At 39.6% G+C, this 25,228-nt stretch overlaps 1 protein-coding gene across 1 annotated transcript; it reads left to right on the forward strand.

Moving 5' to 3' along the window:
* The first annotated feature begins 3,482 nt into the window (after window positions 1–3,482).
* PSMA5 (proteasome 20S subunit alpha 5) lies at window positions 3,483–24,176 on the forward strand. Its single transcript, XM_043878587.1, has 9 exons — window positions 3,483–3,640; window positions 8,302–8,368; window positions 12,398–12,524; window positions 14,792–14,859; window positions 15,782–15,889; window positions 16,021–16,079; window positions 16,667–16,769; window positions 17,791–17,877; window positions 23,955–24,176. Exons 1-9 carry the CDS (start codon window positions 3,612–3,614, stop codon window positions 24,030–24,032), a joined length of 726 nt encoding a protein of 241 aa, XP_043734522.1. The 5' UTR covers window positions 3,483–3,611; the 3' UTR covers window positions 24,033–24,176.
* Window positions 24,177–25,228: the final 1,052 nt, after the last annotated feature.

Genomic DNA, 25,228 nt, shown 5'->3' on the forward strand with positions numbered 1-25,228 from the left:
AGTGGGTTGCCATGTCCTCCTTCAGGAGATCTTCCCAACCCAGGGATCGAATCCTGGTCTCCCACATTGCAGGCGGATTCTTTACCATCTGAGCTACCAGGGAAGCCAGGTTACTAATGATTAAACCCTTAGCAACTAGATCACCAACTGTGTTAGTAACTACCCATGCCCCTACACTACTCAGGAAAGCATCATTTCTGTTTACAAGGCAGGAAGTGTGCCAGTCACATTTTCTCAACTTTCTATGTTTTGTTGGACCTCTCCTGGTACCACCTGTGCTAGTTTGGGCCCTCTGAGAGACAGTTACCAAAGTGTGATTTGACAGGTACATTAGCTAGGGCTGGGTGGCTTAAACAATAGAAATTTATTTCTCATTCTTCTGGAGGCTAGAGGTCCAAGATCAAGATGTCAACAGGTTTGGTTTCTTTTGGGGCCTCCATCGTTGGCTTGCAGATGGCCACTTTTGCAGCATGGCCGTTCCTCTGTACACATACCCCTAGTGTCTCCTTATGTGCCCAAATTTCCTCTGCTTTTAAGCAATCGGCCAAACTGGGTTAGAGTTCACCTTAACAGGTTCATTTTAACTTGTGTCTTTCAAAGACTCATCTCCAAATACAGTCACATTCTGAGGTACTGTGGGTTTAGGGCTTCAACATATGGATCCTTCAACATATGGATTTTGGGGCTATCACAATTCAACCCATAACAACATGCAAGCTATTTATTAGGGGAGCTATCTGTCAAAGATAAAAGGGAAAGGAGAAGGGAAGGTGGGAGAGTCTGCAAACTGTGACTATGAAGTCATATACCTGACATCTACGCAGAGAAAAAAGAAAGGATTGAGTAGGCAGGTCTCAGACTGCAGCACAAATTGAAGAAACTCTAAGTTAGGCTGATGGGTCCTCCAGTCAAAACTGCCCATCAGAGGAGTCCCAAACGTTACAGCAATGAAGCACATTGGCAGCCATGTGCAGTCATTTATAAGTTAGACAACTACAGGCACATAAAGAATTCCGTTTCGGGACCAGTTCTTACTGGTTTCTTTGCGTAGTGTTTCCAGTCCACTCTGGCTATTCTGTCACACTTTATTTTGCTCCAGGACCCACGTGCCTAGCTCTCCAAGATGTTTATACATCTTTCTTTTTTTTTTGAGTCCAGCTCATTCTCTCATGTTTACTTCATTCCTTTCCTTTCTGTCTTCTATGGCTTCTTTATTATTTTTTTTCAGAGGGATATCCAGTTCAACTTTTAATGAAACATTTATTGAATGGGATTGATTATGGGCAATAAACTACAGTAGGTGCTGGATTCTTATGCCCTAATGGTCCACTTTCTTGGGAGAAAACAAGATTTCCCTTCTTATCCACAATCACAGTTACCCACAGCTTCCTTTCACTTATGGTATATAAGGCACAAGCACATTTACTCTGAGAATTCCACATTCAAATAATTTTTTGAGACATTCACCATAATATCTGATATTAATAAGGGCTGCAGAGCACCCTGCATTCCTGGGTGTTCCGGAAATATTATGCTTGAAGTGAGCTTCCCCGGTGGCTCATCGGTAAAGAACCTGCCTGCAATGCAGTTCAATCCCTGGGTCTGGAAGATCCCCTGGAGAAGGAAATGGCAACCCATTGCAGTATTCTTGCCTGGGAAATCCCACGGACAGAGGAGCTTAGTGGGGTGTAGTAGTAGTCCATGGCGCCACAAAGAGTCGGACAGGACGTAGTGACTGAAAAACAACCTATTTAGGTACACAGGTAATATTTATGTAAGTATGTATAAATAGTTACTATATATTAATTTCAAAAGAACTTCACAAGAGAAAGCATAAGGAACTTAACTAACATTTTGTAATAGAAATGCCATATCAAGCTGACCAGAAACCTGAAGGATACCATTCTTTCTCAGAAATCTAAAATGTGCCTGAGGATTGCTCTTGAAATTTCTCCTGTTTTATCAGTGTCAAACTTCTGATTGGCGAGGGGCCACAAAACAAAATTCCAGTTGAACTCATGAGGGAAGGACATAAAGGATAGGGAAAACAGATATCAATACTCAGAAAGCTTGTTTCTACATTTCCCTTACCACTGAATTGCCTTGGTCATTTACAAACCTAATCTGAGGCCAAGTTAGGAACTTGAGAGAAACAGGCCTGGAGAGGTTGGGGCCTTGACCAGTGGTATATTATTAACCAGAAATGGAACTCTGGCATTTCTGTTTCAGTCATACACCACCCACTAAATGACTTCCAAACTGGCTATCTTTCTTGAACATATAATTCATTTACAGTCTTTCTGTGAAGCTGTGAGTATGCTCTCCTACCCTTAGGGAAGGGAAGTTAGAAAAACAAAAAAGACACTGCTGCCAGTTAATTCATGGATAATAGAAAAAGCAGTGAACAATTTGAATCCCAGATCCAGAGCTCTGGGTCACTAGGTCGAAAGCCTGTAGTACTAGTGGCTGGGGGGTAAGAATGGAAGTCCCCTACACATGAATGAGTTCCAAGAGCGTGTTAGTAAGTCCAACAAAGTTAGCCTAAGCACCCAACTAACACAATAGACTATATAGTACTGTACTGTAATAGGTTTATAATACTTTTCACACTAATATATAAGAAACAAACACACAAAAATAAAACACTTTAAATCTTATGGTACAGTACCTTGAAAAGTACAGTAGTACCAGCTACATCACCACTGCTTTAACTCGCTTCAGGTTATCTTGGGCTTGAAATAAAGATACTATATTATTGTACTCTATATAGTAAAAAAATAAAAAAAGCAAAACCACTTGTAAAGGACGCACACACGTGCCAATGTACGCCAGACATGTGAACTAACTTAGGTAACTGGACATGCGAAGGCACTTCCCACCTTTGAAAGTGTGCAACTTTCAATTTAGAAATTTCCTATGTAGGGGACTTACTGTAAAATTACCTTGGCCATGGGGAAACTTCAAGACTTTCCTACCAACTAAAACTCACCAACTTTTCTCAGCAAACGAGCCACGGGAGGGGTGGGCTAAAGTGAATGGACTCGCTCACAGCACCGGTTCAGACGCATCCCATTATTTCCCAAGTTCAGTCCTGGAGGCAGTCACAGCACCTGGAGGAAGTGTGCGTCGAAGCCGGAAGAGCGGGGAATACAGCTAACAGCCGGGCGGGTGGGAGGCGAGGAGGGCCTGGGACAAACGCTCTCTGATAGGGACCCATTAAACCAGGGTTCAGACAGTCTGGCTCGCCATAAAATTCCCCAGTAGACAATCTTGGCACGGGTTCACAACAACTCTTAAAAAGTAAACTCTCACCACACGCCTTCAGCTCCGAGCGCCCCTAGCAACCACTGGTGACTTAAAACGGAAGAACGACCTTTGTCCCGCCCTCCCTGGGCCTCCGGGTTAGCTCGTTGGTCCAATCACCTCGGCGGGAACTCCGACCAACCAATAAGAGACAGGGACGGGAGGGCGGGCTGAAGAGGTGGCGAGCGCACGCGCAGCTGGGAGAGTGGTCCTGGCAGTGTGGCGGTGTGGGTGAGTTGGTTGCAGGTGGACTCGTGTTGGCTCTAAGAAGCCCGGAGTAGCCACTGCCGCTTTCTCCTGCCCTTACCATGTTTCTCACCCGGTCTGAGTACGACAGGTCTGTATGGCTGGGGGGAATGGGGTAGGGTAACGGGTGGGCGGTCTCGGGGCCCGGTCTGGGCCTGGGTTCTGCCGTGTCATCCGGGCAGCCCCACGAACCCGAATTCTGGCCCAGCCGGGGGTCTCCTCCCTTTCCCAGGTGTCCGCTGTGTTCCCCAGGCTAGATCTGCGCCCATCGGCCTCAGTTGTCCTACCGCTGAGTCACTGCTGGGTCCCAAGTCGGTGCGGAAGCGTGAAGCTCCGCTTTGTGCTTCGGCAAAGAAGGCTGATGGGGCCCGGAACTCTGACCTTTAACCCGGGGAAGGCCGAGAGTCACCCTCTCTCCCCTTCTTTTTGTGCTGAGTACGACTGCCTTTTAAAAGTAAACGCGCTACCTGGAAGAAAAAGCAATTAGGGATCACTTAATGGGTTAGATGGTTTCAGCTCCCTTTTCTTTCTAGTAGGACAGCCTCGTTTTCCGTTTCTTAGTTGTGGGAATAAAGCTGCTATTCCTTTGATTGAGATGTAGTAGGGCGTCCTGGAATGTCTAGTTTCTGCAGAGGAGCGAAGGAAGACTCAGCTTTGCCAAGATACAGTGTCTGGAGTCTGATTTTGTGGGAACTGGAATTTAGAGTGATTCTCAAAGAGTTTTGTCATCATGCTGATTCAAACAGCCTTTTTGACTTTTAAAAAGTTTAAGGGAAGTTGCTTTAAGTGTGTCGAAAACCAAACCTTTTTTTTGAAATCAAAGCTGTGAGATTGTTCTATTTAAAAGAAAAAACCTTTCAGAGCTTGGGAATGTTAATATTAAGTTGTATCTACTTATGCTGTAGACATTTTTGCTTTCAGTTTCTGTTTTGATCAGTTACGACTCACATAGCTGTTAAGTTGCTTAAAAATTTTGAGGCCAGGAAAGGCAAATGTTTTCTCTTTACTAGGTGGCTTTGAGAAGCTGCATTTCTTCTCAAGTATATGTTGAACTGTGTTGAAAGTTTTATCACTTAGAACTGCTACTTCTAAAAATACTTTACTGACTCAGAAGATGTATTTGAGGCTTTAAAACTGACTTTTTCCTACCGTCCTATAAAATGACTTTGTTGGTCGGTATTTATTTTCTAGAACATTGAAGAGAATTGTCTTTGTGTGATAAAATTTTGAGTAAGGGTATGTGTATGAGTAAGAGTAAGTGTATGATGAAAATTGTCCTCATCAGAAAACCTTTGTTAAGGTTTTTGTGATCATTTACTTAACATCTTTATTAACTGCTTTATGCTACTCATTTTTGTATCTTCCTGCGTGCGTGCTGAGTCGCTTCACTCGTGTCTGACTCTTTGCGACCACATGGACTGTAGCCCACCAAGCTCTTCTGTCCATGGGATTCTCCAGGCAAGAATACTGGAGTGGGTTGCCATTTCCTCCATTGTATCTTCGTAAGAATGCCTAAAATATAGTCAGCTTAGTTCATATATTTAAATGCTTGCTGTGTACAAGGCACTCTTATAGTTGCTGATCATACAGCCATGAACAAAAATCGTGATCCTTGTTCTCTCGTACGGGAGACTGTCCTTTAAAAACTACTTAACAGGAGAATTCTCTGGTGGTCCAGTGGTTAGAATTCTGGGCTTTCACTGCTGAGGGTGCAGGTTGGATCCCTGGTTGGGGAACAGATCCTGGAAGCTATGAGGTATGGCCAAAAAAAAAAAAAAAACACCACTATTTACAAAAGTAACTACAGTATAAGTCAGAAATGTGTTCATGTCATTAGAGAAGCTGAAATCAACACTATGGGAGTTTTAATGACAGAGGTTGCATTTGATATTATAAGGGGATTATGGAAAACTTTAGAAGGAGTTGATATTTAAACTGAGTTTAGGAGTAAGAATTTAATAAACATGCACAGTAAGAGTCAATAGTTTTGAGGGAGAGAATATAAGATGGACAGAGGAGGGGCCATGGGAAAGCACAGTTCATGTTTGGGAAAATTCTAGGCTTCTGGCACATATGATATACATATGGGAATAGGGGGAGTTCAGAGAAAAACACTGGTGCTGGGTATTGGGTGGTTTTTAATTTGAAGCTGAAGGGTTTGGGTCTTATTTTGTACCATTAATTATCATTTTAAGTTACATAGTCATAATTGTATTTTATAGCAATTAATTGACTGGATTAGAGGAAAGAGTCAATACCAGTTAGACGGCTGTCATAGTTAGGTGAAAGGTAATGAGGGCATTGAGAATGGAAGGGAGAGTTGAGTTACTGTGGGGGAGGAAATGATTTAAATTGATATGACTTGGCATATGGTTAATATGGGAAAGGGCTTCCCAGTGGCTCAGTGGTAAAGAATCTGCCAGGCCATGCAGGAGCTGGAGGTTCATCCCTTGGTCGGGAAGATCCCCTGGAGGAGGAAATGGCAACCCACTCCAGTATTCTTGCCTGGAGAATCCCACAGACAGAGAGGAGCCTGTTGGACTACAGTCCATGGGGTCGCAGAGTCCAACACGATGGAAGAGACTGAGCACTCATGCACTAATATGGGAAAAGGGAAGGATTGAGTCAGATCATTCAGAACTTTCTAGCCTGGGAAACTGGGAGATGGGAGGTGTCTTAAAGTAGAAAATGAAGTAGGAACGGCAGCAGGTGGAGCTGATTTCGAAAGGATGACTGGATTTAAGATATATCAATATGATTGGAAAGTGTTAAGTGTTTGGTATTAATGGGATATCCATGTGGAAACTCAGAAGTCATTCAGATTAACGAGGAAAGAGGTCAAACTGGCAATAGAGATTTGGAAGTAGTTAGTGCTTAGCATAAGAGTCAGACACGACTGAGCGACTTCACTTTCACTTTCCACTTTTATGCATTGGAGAAGGAAATGGCAGCCCACTCCAGTGTTCTTGGCTGGAGAATCCCAGGGACGGGAGAGCCTGGTGGGCTGCCATCTGTGGGGTCACACAGAGTCGGACACGACTGAAGCGACTCAGCAGCAGCAGCAGTGCTTAGCGTAGATGAAATAATCCAGGGAAAGTTTGAAAAGAGGGCCAAGAGCAGAGCCCATTTTAGAGAAGATATGGGAATACTTCACCAGGATGAAGTTCCTGAATTAGAGCGAAAATACTGTATTCACATTCACAGAGTAATTTGGTGACTCAGACGGTAAAGCGTCTGCTGCCTATGTTGTGGGAGATCTGGATTTGATCTCTGGGTTAGGAAGATCCTCTGGAGAAGGAAATGGCAACACACTCCAGTATTCTTGCCTGGAAAATCCCATGGACTGAGGAGCTGGTAGGCTACAGTCAATGGGGTCGCAAGGAGTCGGCCATAACTGAGCTACTAAACTTTCACTTTCACAATCTGTGCCATTCAGTACCAATTGTATTGTGACAGAAGCAGGATAGATTTTTTTTTTTTTCATTTGAGAGAAGAAAAGTTAGTAGGTGACACAACTAGAATTTAATCCCAGATCTTCTGCCCTGACTGCCCTCTCAGTGATTTTTAAAAAACTGTTCTTTAGAGTCATAAATTTCCTTTTAAATCACCTTAGGGAAAAAAAAAAAAAAATCACCTTAGGGAAAGCACCTCTGGGGAAAATGAGAGGCTGGAATGGTGAGATTCTCCTTTGAGTCCTGATAGAAGCTTCGTCTCAGTAGTCAGATTGCCTGAATTCTCATTCCAGCTCTGCTTCTTATATGCTGAGTGACTTTGGGCAAATTACTCAACCTCTTTGTATCTCAATTTCCTCTTCTCTAAAATAGTATCTGCTTTAGTTACTTCATGGGATTGTTTGAAGATTAAGTGTGTTGTCATTTCTAGGATTATAACAGTGCTAGGCATATGGTAGACATGCAGTAAACATCAACCTTTATTATCTGTTTTATGTTTGGGAGTTACACACACACATATTTCTTTGGGGGGAAAAAGTTTTTGACAAAACAAATTTGAAAACACTGCTCTTTATCATGATAGTTATATGTTATAAACTCCAGATTCCATAAACCAAGGAACACAACTATTTGCTTTTATTTGTTCAGATATTCTTAGTCCATCACGTGTTGAAAGCTTGTATAGCTAAGACTATGCTGCCTCTTTTCCAAAGGAATTTCTAACAGACTGGAGCAAGGAAAGGTTGGGAATTGTTTAAGGGAGAAGAGCATTCTGGCATATAATTAGTATAAGATATTGAGTAAATTAATCAGGTTAGGTTTTAGGAACCACACAGATCTGTCTGTTGTTCTGATAACAATACTGATTCATAGGAATAAACAGAGAAATGTCCCTGTGGCTGATTTCTACTAAAAAGAAATGTCAAATTCACATAATGGAAAGAGGATAAGAATAAATGCACATTTTCTTGAGAATTGCCTGATAGTTTGGGGGCATGACTCTACCAAAGGGATTCCAAATTGATTCAGGCTTGAGGCAGAAAGTCACCTATTCTCATTTGATCAGTTTGAAGATACTCGGGGAGTGGGACAGAAGGGTTCTGTATATAGGTTACATTCTCTTGAAAAACTGTTAATACCAAAAAAATAGAAGATTGTTGTGGTTAAAAGAGAATAACAACAATATGCACATCTGAGCTAGATGTCAGGGAACTTGAATTTAATGTCTCTACGGTTTGTTTTTTTTTTTTTCTTTTCTCTGAAAATTTTAATACCTTCTTGTTTTTTTTCTTAATTATAGAGGCGTGAATACTTTTTCTCCTGAAGGAAGATTATTTCAAGTCGAATATGCCATTGAAGCTATCAAGGTATAGTATCAAGTAGTATCAAGTGGGATAGTTTTTGAAATTTCATGTTTAATGCTTTGCTGGCAGAGCATTTGGAGTAAATGTATTTAAATAATTTCTTTAGAAAATGTTCTTTATCTCCCTTTAATCAATCACAGTTAACCATAAAAGTATTTTAATTGAAGTATAGTTGATTTAGTGTTGGGCACAATTAACCATTTTTATAACAGATTCAGTCCCAACTATTTGAAAGCTTTTTAAACAAATAACTGCTTCACAGTTATGTAAGTACTTTTTCTTAGTGGGGTTGGAAGGACATGTTTGTGTTTGTAATGTTCTTAACTATAAAGAGAGGGGTATAGAATTCCCAAGTTAGCACCTGCGAGATATTTTGCCTTCTTGAACAAATTATTTAACTGATCACCTGTATTCTTGTTGGTAAATTTTTCAATTTGTACTAGATGTTTTTGGGATTGAATAAGAGATGTGTTCTGTAATCTAACAACAAAATTGAATAGTTCAAACCAGTTTTCAAAAAATTAGTTAGAAAGTAAACTATATACTGAGATTTAGTTGTGTGGGAACCTCTCTTTGTTGGATTGTGGATAGTCTAAATTCTGATTTAAATCTAAATTAGGTCTAGGAGAATGAGGTCCAGGCGTCAGTATTTTAAGGACTCCCTCGGTGATTCTAGTGTCTAGCAAGTATTGAGAATTACTGATCTAGTCCAGCTCTTCACTGTTTCAATCACCTCTACATCCCCCAAACAGGTTCTGTTTATATAGTTCTAGTGACAGAATATTTTCTCACTAGATAGCTCATTCTGTTTGAAAATAGGTCATAATGGTTTAGAAATTTATCCTGTATTGAATCAAGAGTCTACCTTCATGAAATTTTCTTCAGTTGGCCCTAGTTTTACCCTTGAACCATACAGGATGTTTAAACCTTTTCCGTAAGACAATTCCTCCCATATTTGAAGAGAACTGTTGTGTTTGCCTCTAAATAACCTCTTCTAAAAAGTGTATTTTGGGGAAAATGATTGTATGACAGTCTGGAAAAGGGCAAAGCAGATTCTTAGTTGAAGATGTAGAAGTAAAGGTGGAAGCATTGTAATAGATAGTGGGCAGAAAATGATGGACCAGCTACCTGAACTGTTTCTCTGTTTCCTCACAATATTGTTTTCCTGAGAGTTAATAATTCTTTTTAAAAAATTTGCCTGATTTAGTATGTAAATATCAATAATACATCCCCAAGGTCTCCAAGTTATGTATCCTCTCAAAACACCCAGGCACATTAAGTATCCTGTTAAAGATTCTTAAAGAAATCTTTGAGCCTCTTACCTGCTGCCACCTGGACTGGTTCTCTGGGCCTGTTGCATAGCTGTACATTTAGGATCTTCTGTTGTCATCTTCCTTTAACTCCCTCTTGTATTGTTTTATCATTTTATCCTTAAAATGATATGACATAAATCAGGTTGCTTCTGGACTTTCTTTACTTAGCTTAGGATTTGGATTTCTCATGTCTGCTTTATTAAAGAATTAAGAATACTTTAATTCTTCAAGGATTAAAAAAATTTTTTTTCTTTAGGTTTTTTTCCCCTTGAACTAGCTAGATTCTTTAGATACATTTTTTTGAACTGCAGATCTTGAATTAGTGGGCATTGGGTCAATTTAGCAGGTAGTAGGAGCATCTCTCTTTTTAAGTGAAATGGAGCAGTGGATTTCAGGATGCCTTGCCCATAGTGTTGGTGATTTCTTTTCTTTTTCTCATGGAACTTTGTTTCTATTATATTTATTTCTTTGTATCTATTTGTACATTTTGGTCGTGATGTAGAATATATTTCTTAATGTAGATTTGGATCAGAATATTTGAAAACTCCTGCTGTAGAGAAAACTTCCTCTTCTCATATCATGCCTGAAGGGTATTTTTGGCTACTCACTTCTGAGAGCAGTGTAGGGGAAGAAGGCTGGGATTTGTAACATTAAGCTTGTCAGTTTTTACTTAACCCCCTTGTTCTGACAGTAGTACTCCTAGCTTTGAACGTGCCTGGTGTCCTCCAATGTAGACATCCTCATTTTATGCTTTCCAGAGTCATCTGCAAGAGTGGGAGTGGGGGGCATACTCTAGCTTTACAGCATGGAGTAAGGGATCTGGAAATCTGTTTCTTAAGCACACACTGAACTAATCTTGTCATTTTTAGCTGTTGCACTTCTATTCCCAGAGGTCCTTGTTGCCATCATTCCCTTTTTGAGCACCAGTAGTGGGGTGGTCCTGTGATATAAATCAGGTTGCGTCTGTGCTTTCTTTACTTAGCTGAGGATTTGGGTTTCTTGTGTCTGCTAAATAAAGTATCACTTCCCCACCTTCTTTCTTCAAAGTTTTGTTGTTTCTGTGGCTGTGCCTTTCTCTTTGTCCTAGTATATTTATCCTACCCATGCTTAAGCCCTTTAATCTCCTATCCTCAGGCTTGGGGAAGGAGTCGAGCTAATGCACATATTCAGTCTGCACCTTTACTCAGAAGTAAGAGCATTCATTTTTTACATAAAATTCTTTGACAGTTCATTTCCTGCAGCTATGCATGTACTGTGGATTAAGAAAATATACAATGAAAAGCAGGTATATACATTTAGTAACACTTCTAAATAATGTCATGGCAGCCCACTCCAGTCTTCTTGCCTGGACAGCCCCACGGAGCCTGGCATGCTACCATCCATGGGGTCGCAAAAAGTTGGACACGACTTAGTGACTCAACAACAACAAAAATAAGGTCATAACTTTGTACATTTGAAAAATAATACAGAGCTATGATCATTCAGTCTGCATATGTGTTGAAAGCACGTTATGCACAATGATTCAAGAAATTCAGTCAAATACTTTGCGGTAACAGACTCCAGGAATCTGACGCTCACACTGACAGTCATTGCTTTGTAGAACTAAGTGAAAAAAATGATTACTTAGAGGAGCGAGCACATATAGTCCTGGGAGACTTTATGAATGATGGGGTGGGACTTTGATTGGAAAAGGAAAGAGAGTATTCCAGGGATGACGGCATGGCAGAGGTGCAGATGCAGGGGATGACGTGGCATGAGAAAATGGATTTGGCTGCAACTGGGGAATCTGGTTGGAGGATAATGCATAATAAAGTTGGAAGAGAAAAGTATGATTAGGTTTTGAGAACTCTGGAAGCTTGCTTGGATTTTATGCTGTAGGCAGTATAGGGAGACATTGGTTCTTCACAGAAGAAGTATAATGAAAATAGCATATTACTGTGTCAGGCTATCCATGAACAATGCATTGGGAGAGAGATTAAAGATGGGGAGACTAAGTAGGCGGCTGTTGAAGTCATCTTGGCACATAAAACAGCTAACATCTGTTGCTCGTTTATTATGTGCAAGTTGCCATTTTAAGTGTTTTATGTATTAGTGTGTTTACCCTTCTAAATGTATAGATATTATTATTATCCCCATTTTGCAGATGTGAGATGAAGGGTGGGTGACTAGGATAGTGTGCAGCTGGAGGGATGAAATCAAGCTATATTGTAGACTGTTAGTGACCTTGAGAGAGATTTTTATGTTGTTGGTGTGTTTCTTTTTCTTTCTTTCCTTTTTTTTAAAATTTTTTTTAAGCTAAGTACTTTTCTGGAGGTCACATAGATTTGAGGGATATCACATTTGGGGATAATTCAAGGTAGCAGAGGTAAAAAGATACCAAGTCCAAAAGAAACATTACAGTTGTATTATTTCTCATCCACTGTGTTTAGGACTTTAGAACCTGCCCCTCTCCAAAAAATTGGCACTAGAGTTGATTGTTTTCCAGACATTTTGAAGACCTTATTGAACTTCCCCTTTACAAGCACAGAATTCTGTAAATCAGTGGTCTTGCCACTGATGGGAACAGTACATTATTTATTAGGGGACTGCTGTTCTCTCTGTGTACTAGAGATGACTGATTGAAGCTTCTATCCTGTGAAGATACACAGAGAGATTTCTGGTGAGTAGGTGAGACTATTCTTTGACTTCTCTGTGATAACCATAACCTGTTTTTCTTTAGCTTGGTTCCACAGCCATCGGGATCCAGACATCAGAGGGTGTATGCCTAGCTGTGGAGAAGAGAATAACCTCTCCACTCATGGAGCCCAGCAGCATTGAGAAAATTGTAGAGATTGATGCTCACATAGGTAAGAAGTAGGGGAAGACTGTTCTGTAGGATCTTGCTGAGTTCATCAGTCTTCTTTGATTTTCCAAGGGAGGTTCATTAGGTGAACATCTTATTCCCTTGTTAGCTGTTGCTTTCCAGGCCATTGTGCATAGTATCGGTAGTAGGAAGCAGTTGTAGGCTTCTTCTACTCCCAGAAGTTCCTTTCTCCCTCAGATTTAGACTTGGCACTTGTGATGGTTATTGAAATATGTAAAAGTTGAATCATAGGCCAGCTCCCTATGATGACTGGATCTTCATGGATGTATAACAACGGGAGACCACCTGGAGCAGAATTATAGTGTAGGAAGCTTGGGGTGTCCACTGAGAAAAGAGAAATTCTTAAAGATCTTCAGAGTGACAGAGATGCAGAGAGTATAAAGATAATAGACTTTAAAAAAAAAAAAAAAAGATAATAGACTTTGACCCAGATCACTACTCTTCCTCTGTTTTCAGATTTATCATTTTATTCTATCTCCCCCTGCCTTCCCTTCCTCCCCTTTTGGGTCTCTGATAAATTCCCCTCCTGTAGCTTCTGGCATCATTGTAACATAAGGAGTAGTTCTACTTATTTATAGCATGGTATTTTAGTTGACTGCCCACATTTTCTTAACCTATCTAGTTAGTCATCTAATTAATGAAACATTGATAAAATAATTAATTGCTTGAAGACATCAGAACCAAATGCCATGGTGACGAAGGAAGCTTGACACTATCTCTTTCATAGATACAGAAACTGAGATTTAGTCTTTAAGGATTAGAATATTGTGTCCATCTCAAGCCATCTCATCTACTTTTTGGAGGTAGGTCAGGGTCACTTCATTCAACAAACTGACAATCTACTATGTGCCAGACTTTCTGCTAAACACCTGGGACACAGAAAAGAGAGAGACATAGACATAGTCCTTTGTGTTCTAGGAGCATGCAGTTTAATCACAGAGATAAACATGTAAATAAGTCAATGCAATTAAATGATGTAGATATTAAGAAAGACTATGGCATATGCTCAATAGAAGTATGATTAGGGAAATACTTAGTTTTGCCTGGGGCCTGTGGTAGTGAGGCTTTTAGAACATAATTCCATAAAGGTGACGCTTGAGCCGAGCTGAATCCTAAAGGATAAGGAGGTATTTACCAAGCGAGTAAGTGTCTGGGTGTAGCAGGGGAGAGCTTTGTGATCAGAGGGTATAGAAAAGAGCAAACCTGTGATGGTGTAAAATATAAAATACCCTGGCACCGGCAATTTGGGATGACTGGGAGGTGTAACATGGTAAGAAATGAGTCTGGGATCAAAGAGTGAAAGTCCTTTTTACCATACAAAAGAGTTTAAACTTGATCCTTTTGCATTGACATCAAAGATTGTATGCATTGAGGTGATATGATGAGATTAGAATTTTAGAAAAACCATTCTGACAGTAGTGTTGAAGGTAGAGTGAACAGGACTGAAACTGAAGGCAGGGAGACCCGGTCAGAAAAATTTTTAACAGTCTAAATAAAGAGATGAGGAGGGCTTTAGCCAAGGAAGTGGCCAGACATTGGTGAGGTAAGGGTTAATACCAGACAGGCTAATCAGATAGTGATCGATAGAATTTGGGATTTTTGATTGGTTATGAGTGCCAGGGAAGAAGATGAAGTCAAGAAGGGAAATGAGTTGAATCTGTGGTCTCTCCATGCAGATATATTAAGGGAGTCATTTGGCTTTATAGGTCTGAACTGTGGGAGTGAGACTTAGGCTGGAAATTTGGATTTGAGTCATGACATGTTAAGTAATAGCCATAATCTCGACTTCCTGGGCCATCTCTACTATAACTAGTTGATGTTTGGCCAGGAAGTGAGAAGATTTTTTATTTTACTTTAGGGTGTTCCACTGTAGCTCATAGTGAGATAGTTATTTTTAAATTTTTTTTCTTTATTTTTCCTATTGGAGTGTTAGTGCTTGCATGGGCTAAAAAGAGTGATAAAGGAATGTTTGAGTATGTAAATATGAAAATTCATGTTTGATTAGCTGTCCTCGGTCTCCTTTCTTAAGAGCTGGACTTCTGTGTCACTGTGGATGGTTTTTGTTAGTGATATAATTATACTTGTGTTCAGTGCAGATACTTCCTCATTTAATTTTGTGGGTATAGTGCTATGGGATTGCTGGTTGGCTGCCGTGGTTTCACTCCAAACAAAATTTCAGTATTTCCTGAGTGGAAGAAAAAGTTCTACAAGGATTCGGCTTACTGGGTCACTGTTGCTTTTACATTGCAGGTTGTGCCATGAGTGGGCTAATTGCTGATGCTAAGACTTTAATTGATAAAGCCAGAGTGGAGACACAGGTAAAATCAGCATCACCTCTCCTTTTTACCATGATGCTTCGGTTCCTTGTTTAGTGGTGATACATTGCCTGGGCTATACTGCAGCTATCTGTGTTAATACCTGATGTAGCTCTTGGGAGTGATTTTGAGCAGAACCCCTGGTTGTAACTTTCTGAGGCCTGGAGTCCAGCCATCCAACCATTACGGCTCTAAGGAAGCCCTGGTAAATAGCGCTGACAGTCTCTTGCTTTTTCTTGATTTGCCTTATGTAAAGTAGGCATTGCACTGCATTCTGTTCCCTAATTGACTTTCTGTGGGAGCACCATAGCAGGAGGGAGAGGTAGCTAAAGGAGTTTTGCCCCACCTGCCCTTTGCTGCTAGGCTTGCAAATGACAGCTCTCCTGTGGTGAGTAATGATATGTACCAGGTGATAAATGCTGCTTAGGAATACTGATTTTTTGTTTTTTTAACTGAGCTCTTGCTGCCTGCAGAGTAGATGGTCAGAAAAAAAGATACCTGATTGGTAAAAATTCTTTGTGCTTATTTGCAAGTTTGCTGTCAGTACTTACGTAAGAATAAGTCATTCAGTTTAAACTCCAGCAGAATAATAAAATAGAATCTTTGAGGGAAAGTGGCACTCAGCTATTAACTTTCACTTTGTGAAGAGACTAAATTTGGTTCCTTGAGGGGTTAGCTCTTTTTCAGGGGAGCGATCCTCTAGCCATCATTGCCCAGAGTCCTTTTGGTATAACTTTATTTCCAGAGCTATTCCTCCTCTTCTCATGCAGTCTCAAACATTTGAGTTTAGTGTTAAGGAGAACACACCCGAGCTTGAGCCTTCAGTTTTCAACCACATTTCAAAGGGATGTGTGTAATGAGGTGGTGGGCTACTTTTTTATGCCCTTCTTGTTAAAAGGTAGACCATGCATTGCTCTTCTTCTAGAACCATTGGTTCACCTACAATGAGACCATGACTGTGGAGAGTGTGACTCAGGCTGTGTCGAATCTGGCGCTCCAGTTTGGAGAAGAAGACGCAGACCCAGGTGCCATGGTGAGTGTGGCGACTGTGCCAAGCTGTCTTGCTGTGCTGTGGGACTTAGGATGTCTGTCCTCAGAGCATGTCTTTCCCTGGTCTCCTTGCCCTCTTATTTCACTTTAATATCTTCTGATTTGTGGTTCTAGTCCCGTCCCTTTGGAGTAGCGCTGTTATTTGGAGGAGTTGATGAAAAAGGACCCCAACTGTAAGTACCGTTTTATCATTTTTCTCCTGATTCCTTTTCAGGAGACTTTTTTATCATTTTGGATGGGATTGGTTGTTTATCAATTGAAAAAGATTATTATAGAGTTGTAAAAACGAAGGGCTTCTAATTCTATAAAGTTGAGTGATTCTGGGCTGCTTACACAAAGACAAATTTGGGGGTTTTATGAAGAGCACCCCTATTGGAACCAGTGCTACTTCTGGAAAGAAAGGAGAAGTAGCTTTGTTACTATAGTCAAAATATGTTTTAGAGCCTTGCTTTGGAATATTGATTTGATCCTTATCCTCAAATGGTATTTGGATAGGCATACATAAGTGTCATATTTATATATACTGTATGTATAAAGTATATTTATATGTACTTCTCTAAATCCCAGAGGAAATTATTTGTTTTCTTAAACACTTTTTAAAAGATCTGATTTCTCCAGCCATGGAACATCTTTTGGATGTATGCCTTGGTATTTCCTGGCTGCAGGGCCAAGCATTTGTATTTTTTTAGAGAGACATTTGTAATGGACAATATCACCATTCTTAAGCATTTTAATCCTCTTCTTTTTGATGGTTTTGCAGGTTTCACATGGACCCATCTGGAACCTTTGTACAGTGTGATGCTCGAGCAATTGGCTCCGCTTCAGAGGGTGCCCAGAGCTCCTTGCAAGAAGTTTACCACAAGGTAATTAAGCATTCTCATGCCTTTATTATTATTTTTAAAATCAGGGTAGAATTTCATACAATAAAATGTACAGACCTAAGAGTTCAGTTCTATGAATTTTGATGATTGTATGTACCCTGGTAATCACCACTTAAAATACAGAACACTTCCATCATCCCATCCCAAAACGCTTGCCTCCTCTCCAGTCAGTCTCTCCCTCCCTTTCAGCCACATTTGCCATTGTAGGTTAGTTTTGTCTGGCCTTTTTATAAATACAGCCATACAGTTTGTGTTTTTGTGTCTGCGTTTTGTTCAACATACTGTTTTTGAGAGATGTTCATGTTCTTGAACATTTCAATAGTTTCTTTTTATTGATGAGTGATACACCATGGTATAGATATGCCACAGTTTGCTTATCCTTTATCTTCACAGCTTCACTTAGTGTTTTGTATTGACTAGTCTGGCTCTTCAAGCAAGTGGGCTTTTTACCTTTGTGGGATGGGAAGATTTGGTTTTAGGTGACTCATTGTAGTGGCTGAAGACTGCCATATTGTCATTCAGGTGGTTCATACAGGGATGTCTGCTTATAGCAATCCTTCATTGTATTGCTTTTACATGTGCAGGAAATTAAGTATAAAATGGGGTAAGAAAAGAGCAGATTTTCTAAACCATTAGTTTACCTTCTAGATCATTTGGGAATTATTCATAGGATATCATCAGTATTTTCTTGTTTTTAAATTAAAAGACAAGGACTGGAGAAGTTTAACTCTTTCTCCTTCAAAGATCACTTACTGTATTAAAGTTGGGGACTTTGTTCTGGTTCAAAATAAGGCTTTTTTTTTCCCCTCTGAATAACTGTACTCTACTTATACACCACTTACTTGAATTCTACAGATAATGCACTGTACTTACTAAGATGTTTGATTTATTAATATTTGCTGAATCATTTTTTCAGAAAGGTGGAGGTTACAAGGGGGATCTGTGTAGGAAAGAAGAGTTATGTACAATTAATGGCTACTCTTTTTACCCTGTTTGTTTCAAGTCCATGACACTGAAAGAAGCCATCAAATCTTCACTCATAATCCTCAAACAAGTAATGGAGGAGAAGCTGAATGCAACTAACATAGAGGTACTTTTCTGTTTTATTGATTTTTATTCAGATACCATAGCTCTCATTGCTAAAGATTAAATAGATCAAAACAGTCACATTTTTATATGCTCAGTTCTTAAGAAATTATTGGTTTCCTTTGAGTAAGCAATTCTAGTAAAGTAGTAATGGCAGAAGCCAAAGTTTGCTGAGTTAAAGAAGAAAGGGGAGTGATGGAGAGGACAGAACAAGAATATGCTGCCTTCTCAAGAAGAAATTAATGTCAGCAGCAGCGGGCAGCATTCAAGAAAAAGATTTTTGTCTTTTTAAGGATACAGAAAGACTAGAAAATACTTTTATAGTCTGAAAAGAAGCAAGAGAATAGAAAAAAATGTTAAAAGAATTTAAAGCAGAAGTTAGTGATGGAAAATTTCTCGAGAGAGAAGACGTGGTACAAATGAAGGAGTTCATTTTAGAAAGTAGAATTGATTCAGCATTATATAGAATACCCATTATGTGCCAGGTACTGTGTATCAGTAGATGCCAGGGATACAGACACAGAAAGTCCAGTTCCAATTTAAGTGTTAATAGTATACTGTGTGGTATAGAGGACATACAGATAGTTACAGCTTGGGTTGATACTTCTGTAATAGCAATAAGAATGGATTGACACAGGAACATACAACTTACACTGGGACATTAGGAAAGATTACTGAAAGAAGTGATGTTTGGAAAACGGAGAAGAGAATGGTATTCTGGAAAAGCAAATAGCACATGTAAAACATCATCAGGCATCAAAGGGAACCTTGAGGATTTTGTCTTACTGTTGGAATGTGAGATGTATGTAAGATGGGGAGATGATAAGAGACGACACGGGAGAGACGTGGACTAGATTAGGAATGCCCTAATTTAGCATCCTAAGAGTAAACAGGAAGAAAGGAAGTAATGATAAGATAAGGTAAGTTTGGAAATGAATTGGGAGAGAGGGATTATATTTCCCTGGTGATTGTTAGATCACCTTCTGAGGGTGGGTGAATGCAACAGTGAAATTAAGAAGAATGGGAAATAATTGGAAAAGTGTCTTCAATACGGAAGAGAGAAGACAGGGAGGAGTAAAAGGATTGCTGAATCACATTAAAATACTAGCTAAGGCTGGAATCACAGATTGTCGTAAAAAGTCAGGATAGTGGTTACCCTTGGAGGCATGGTGTGTGCGTATGTTTTAATTCAGAAAAACTTTTAAAGGCCAACTGAGGCTGGAATCACAAATCAGAAATTAAACTAGTCAGCACTTAACCAGGATTCTTTTCAGCTGTACTCTTCATGGACTGAGAAGATTTATATTTGAATTAAACCTCTGAAGGATTGACCGCTTATGGGCAGAAGAATGGAGAGTATTGTTATCAGTCTGTCACCAGTAGAACCAGGTTCTGCAGGCGCAGGGAAAGGGGCAAAATTGGATTCCAGGACAAGGGGCTGGCCTAAAGGTGGGACGATCTGAGAAGAGCTGGGGTGTGGGGGTTGGGGGGTATTTGGCTTGCTTGGATTCTTTACCACTGAGCCACCTGGGAAGCCCCTTATTTTCTCTAGAGAAATGTCTGTTCAAGTCCTTTGCCCATTTTTAATGTGGGTTATTTGGTTTTTTATTGTTGAGTTATAGGCTCAGTGGGATATTCTTGATTTTGAAATGCATAATGCAGTTAATAATAATTTATAAAAGTTCCTCCCGCTTAAATTTGGATTGACATCCCCTTGAAAACTTTATCTTGGTTATTCCTTTGTCTTTCTCTTCTCATCACCAGTTTTCAACCAAACCTATTAGAACAGGTATTTGTCCTCAGTTTCTCAAGTATGTTTATACCTTGTTGTTCAGTCATTAAGCCACATCTGACTCTTTGTGGACTACAGCACGCCAGGCTTCCCTGTCCATCACTATATCCAGAGTTTGCTCAAACTCGTGTTCCTTGAGACGGTGATGCTATCCAACCATTTCATCCTCTGTTACCTGCTTCTCCTCCTGCCCTCAATCTTTCCCAGCATCGGGGTCTTTTCCAATCAATCTTTCTTTAGGGAAAAAAAAAAATTAAACTCACCTTTGTCAGCCTCTCTCTCTACCTAGTATCCTTTTTGAAAGATCAACTTTGTTGAGGTATAATGTACATGCTGTAATGGGGACCTATTTTAAGTTTACAGTTCAGTGAATCTTGACAAATGAATTACCCTTGTGTCTACCACCACAATCAAGATACAGAACATTTCTGTCATCCCCCAAAGTTCCTTTATGCCCCTTTTTAGTTACTGATCTGCTTTTTGTCACTATAGGTTTGTTGTGCATCTTCTAGAATTTCTTATAAGTGGATTACAGTGTGTATTCTTTTTGTGTCTCACTGCTTTCACTTAGCTTCATAATTTTGAGGTTCAAGAGCCTGTTACATTTTACTGCTATTAATCATCTTTTTTAACCTTTAATTGCTAGATGATGATTCTGTATTCATTGTCCTCACTGCCTCACCTCTCATATATTCCTCAATCACTGCCATTGGTTTCTGTTATTTTTGAGACTGTCCCTTGCTAACATACTCCTCTTTATCAGATTTCATGGTCATTTTTAAGACTTACTATATGACTTTCTCTGAAGCAGACACCTCAAATTTTTGACACTTCTAAAACTTGTTTTTCCTGAAAACCATTTCCTCTTCTCATATTTCTAATCCTGGTTGATGACACCTCTAGTGTACCTGTCATTCACAGCAGAAACCTTGAAGACACTGACCTCCCTTTGTCTTCACTGATTTGTGCCTTTGCCTCCTTAAATAACTCTCATATCAGTGCCTTTTCATCCCTCCTCCCAGGGCCTTCTCTTGTTCAGTCTCTCATTTGTCTGCTGCCTTGTATATTCTCAGAGATTTCCTAACCAGTCTTCCTGCCTGTAGCCTTGCCCTCCTCGTTTCCATTTCCCCTGCTACTTCATTGTGCTACTGAAGTGGATTTTCTGAATTGCGTAGCTAATCTCGATTGTTCTCCACTTTTAAAAAGTGTTTTCTAGGGGGCTTCCCAGGTGGCTTAGTGGTAAAGAATCCATCTGCCAATGTGGAAGATGCAGAAGACACTGGTTCGATCCCTCAGTTGGGAAGATACCCTGGAGGAGGAAATGGCAACTCAATCCAGTATTCTTGCCTGAAAAATCTCATGGAGAGGAGCCTGAGGGTTACAGTCCATAGGGTCAGAGACGACTTAGGCATGACTGAGCACAGCACACACGTATGGGCAGCCAGCTGCTAAAAAAATCTTTTGTGACTCTTATTGTCTGCAAGATAAATTCCAAACTTCTTTTCCTGTCACAATAATTCACTACCTCTCAAGGCATATGTTTAACCTGTTAGGTTAATTTTACCTGAAATTATCATTACATGCAATTAAAAATTGCTAATTTTACATGCAGGAGATGCAAGAGACACAGGTTCGATCCCTGGGTCAGGAAGATCCCCTGGAGAAGGGAATGGCAACCCACTCCAGTATGCTTGCCTGGAAATTTCCATGGATAGAGGAGCCTGGCAGGCTGCAGTCCATGGGGTCACAAAGAATCGGACGTAACTGAGCATACGTCGGAAGGTTAAATAGCAAGTGTGCTGGAACCAGGGCTTCCTGGGTGGCTTGGTGGTAAAGAATCTGCATGCCAGTGCAGGAGATGCAGTTCAATCCCTGGGTCAGGAAGATCCTCTGGAGGAGGAAATGGATACCCACTCCATTATTCTTGCTGGGATCATCCCATGGACAGATGAGCCTGGCAGGCTACAGCCCATGGGATTGCAAAGAGTCAGACATGACTGAGCACGCATGCACAAGCAAAGGAAAAAAAAAAAAAACAGTTTTACATGCAATTATCTTTAAATCCTCAAAGTAGCCCTATGGGTTAGGTGTTCCTATTTCCATTTTACAGAGGAGGAAACTGAGTCTTTGAGAAGGTAGGACCTTGCCCAGAGTAATAGCATTGGTAAATGGTGGGGTCAGGGTTTGAAACCAGGCCTTATTTGGGGATGTGTACTTTTAACCACTTGAATACAGTGTCTCTGTGAGCTCTCACTCCTAGTACCTCTCCATTTTGTCTCATCTTATATGCAACCTCTGCTCTAGCCTTTCAGAATTGCTTTGTTTTGCAAATACATCATCTTGTTTCATGCTTTTATGTATTTGCATATTCACCCTGCCCTCTGCTACTTAAGATTGCTGTCCCTGAATCCTTCCTGGACTCTCTAGATTGCTCCTTTGTCCCTTTCTCTGTGTGCCAGGTTCTGTTACAACCCTTATCTGACATTAAAAGCATTTGGCCTCTATAACCCTTAGTGACAGACTTTATCTTTGGATCTCTAGTGCCTTGTACAACCATAACTGCTACACAGGTGCTTAGCAGTTAATTATTGATCACATCACTAAAAGAAAATAACTCTTTTACCTGCCTCACAGAGGTTTTTTGAAAGTGAGACGAATAGAAAAGTAGCTTTCATATTCATTATGTAAATAAATGTATCATTATGTAAATGCAAGGGTTTATTTTTACTCATCTAGTGATGAGTACCTTCCTGAAGGCAGTATTTGGTTTAAGTCCTATTAATATTGATTTGCAGCCTGGTTTTACAGGACTATTCTAATTCAGGATTACCCAGTTTCTGGTTTTTAGCCCCTGTAATGGTTTAGGAGGACTAGCTTGTGAGCCATAGGTGACTTGACAAAAAAATCTCTAGCCCCTCACTGTTCCTCTGGTTTACTGACTTTGTATCTCTCTGTCCTCATGTCCTTAAGGGAAGTGTTTATATATTTTAATTTCCTTGAAATAGAACTTATGGTCTATATGGACATCAGTAAATTATTTGACATATATTTTACAAATGTGTTTGGGACTCTACTGACATTTCAGGTACTTGGATAGATCTTTTAGGAGAATCTAGTGGAGACTGCAGGGTTTTTTTAGTCTGTCCCTAGGCTAGATCTTCAGGTGTTTTGAGATGTGCAGCCGTAGTCTTTTTCTAAATTTTACCTGTAGTTGAGGCAGAGTTCCATGTTCATATCATGGAACTGGATGGGCTGATTTTGGCAGTTTTCAAATTATACTAAATACCAGTAGTGAATATTACTCAAAAAATGCCCTACTATGTTTAATTTTAAAGTTAAAAAATAAAATATAAGGAAATGACATCTCAAACAAACACAAAAGCTGAAGGCAAAAATGAAGTTGTCCCTGTCCCTCAGTATTGCCCTGGAACATGGGACTGTGTTGTCAGTAGAGATGATGGGAAACCTGGGGATTTGGTTAAATTTGAAACTAACCGTCTTCTGCCTCTGGTCTTATATTGCTTAAATATGTTGTAACCTGGACTGCTGGATTTTACAAATACCTTGAGTCACAGCTGATTTCCTATTGTCAGTGTTAATGGGATCTTTTCATGGCCAGTCCTTTTAAAACACAAAACAAACCTTTTTCTTACTAAGTTAGCATATAGACAATTTTACAGAAAATAGCACCCAACAATAATAGTTAAATTAAGAGGTGCTTATTATAATGTTTTAAGCACTGGTCTAAGCATTTTACATGGATTGACACATAGTCAGACACAACTTGGCAACTGAACAACAGCAGTAACTGTGTGAGTTAGGTGCTATTCTTATTAATATCTCCATTATACCGATATAAATTGAGGTACAGGGTGTCCAAATATCCCAGGGTCACACACAAGCTTAATTTGCAAGTGTGTGAATATGCTTGTCTATTTCAGAATCTAACCTGTCTAAAGAAATCTTCAACAGAAAAACCTTCTGACTCCAATTTACTGCTGCTTTTGTGATCCTTGTTGAAGTAATCTCAAGAAGTGACAATGACGCCAGGCATTTGGTTAACTATTATGTGGTTGGTTAACCTCAAAATAGAAAATTTGGTCAATAAGAGTTTTTATTTTGGAGTCAGAGAGCTATTTTAGGGACCTGCTGCTGGAAAGGCTATCCCTGGGACAGCAGATCCCTTAGTTCCTAATGAACAGCTGCATCACCAACAACTCCTGACCATGCGAGGACTAAAGCAAGGTAATCGAGCCCAGTTTATTAACCCTTCTCTGTTTTCTTTCTAGCTAGCCACAGTGCAGCCTGGCCAGAATTTCCACATGTTCACAAAGGAAGAACTTGAAGAGGTTATCAAGGACATTTAAGGACATGTGATCCATAGAATTTCTTGGGGACAATTTCAGTTCTTCTAGTTGCCCTTAACTTTTATTTCCATCTCCAGTGTATGTGCATTTTTTTATGATGTCTGTACATAAAGGCAGTTCTGAAATAAAGAAAAATTTAAAATATTTGTTAATAGACTATTCTCTTCGAATGCAGTCTTGTGTATAAAATGTTTATATTAGAGGCAAAAAGGATAGTGGTATTAACAGCCATATCCTATCAGAGTATTTTTTAATTGTTTTACTGGCTCTCTACAACAGAATCAACTTATTATCAATTCCTTGGTGTTGACAGATGAACTTCCAACTGGTCCAACTCCTTCTCATGTGTAATAGATACTAATACCACTGTGAACCCCTTTCAGTTCTGTAGTTTTTCTTGAGTAAATGGGTATTTTTGCTGCTTTCCTTATATGAAGAAGTTGCTACTAACTGACTATCAAAAAGAACATGTTTTGAGGTCCTCCCCAAAACACTGATGGCTTGGAATAAGCCAGCTACAATGTTGTACTACTTCTTGTGCCTTAATAGATAATTCGGAATGAGATTTTTTTTAATGAAGTCAATCACTATAAAAGAAATGAATTCACGATCTTGGTCTTGCTGGCAATCAAAAATGGATTAAATTCAGAAGTAGTTTACATTAGACTTTGAAATATACTATGAATTTCCCCCATTAGAGCTGCCATTATATGACTGGTTGAGATTTAAAGAATCAATCTATTGGAGCCTAAAAAATGGCCGTGTGAAGTAGGTATCTTATAACATCATACTTAACAGATGAAGAATCTAAGGATGTGTGACCATAGGCCCAAAAAATTAAGCTACTGGGACTTGAACACAGATTTTTCTGGTTTTAAATCATCAGCTCTTAATTTTTAAAGTGTCAGGTATGAGAAGCCAAGATACCTGGAAACCTCAATGAGATTTGAGAATGTATTATCCACAACATGACTAATCCATATGTGAATAATGCATAATTGATTGTGTATTATTTTCATTAATATTTCTAGGAAATTTTACTCTATTGACTTAAAATTCTGATTATTTGAATAGGCTGAATTCATATTAAATTCATACCTTTTTCCAGCAAAAAACATGTCCTTATATACATTTAGAAACTGCAGTGATGGGAAAAAAGCTTTGTTTGAGACATACACAGGTAAAGAAAAGAGGGA

The sequence above is a fragment of the Cervus elaphus genome, chromosome 20 (genome assembly GCF_910594005.1).
Source record: "Cervus elaphus chromosome 20, mCerEla1.1, whole genome shotgun sequence".
Taxonomy (NCBI): Eukaryota; Metazoa; Chordata; class Mammalia; order Artiodactyla; family Cervidae; genus Cervus; species Cervus elaphus.

Excerpts from the sequence above, each read along its gene's own strand:
- PSMA5 (XM_043878587.1), top strand. The coding sequence starts at position 3,612 with ATGTTTCTCACCCGGTCTGAGTACGACAG. Across the intron at positions 8,369-12,397 it reads ATGCCATTGAAGCTATCAAG|CTTGGTTCCACAGCCATCGG; the intron begins GTATAGTATCAA and ends GTTTTTCTTTAG. Across the intron at positions 12,525-14,791 it reads AGAGATTGATGCTCACATAG|GTTGTGCCATGAGTGGGCTA; the intron begins GTAAGAAGTAGG and ends TTTACATTGCAG.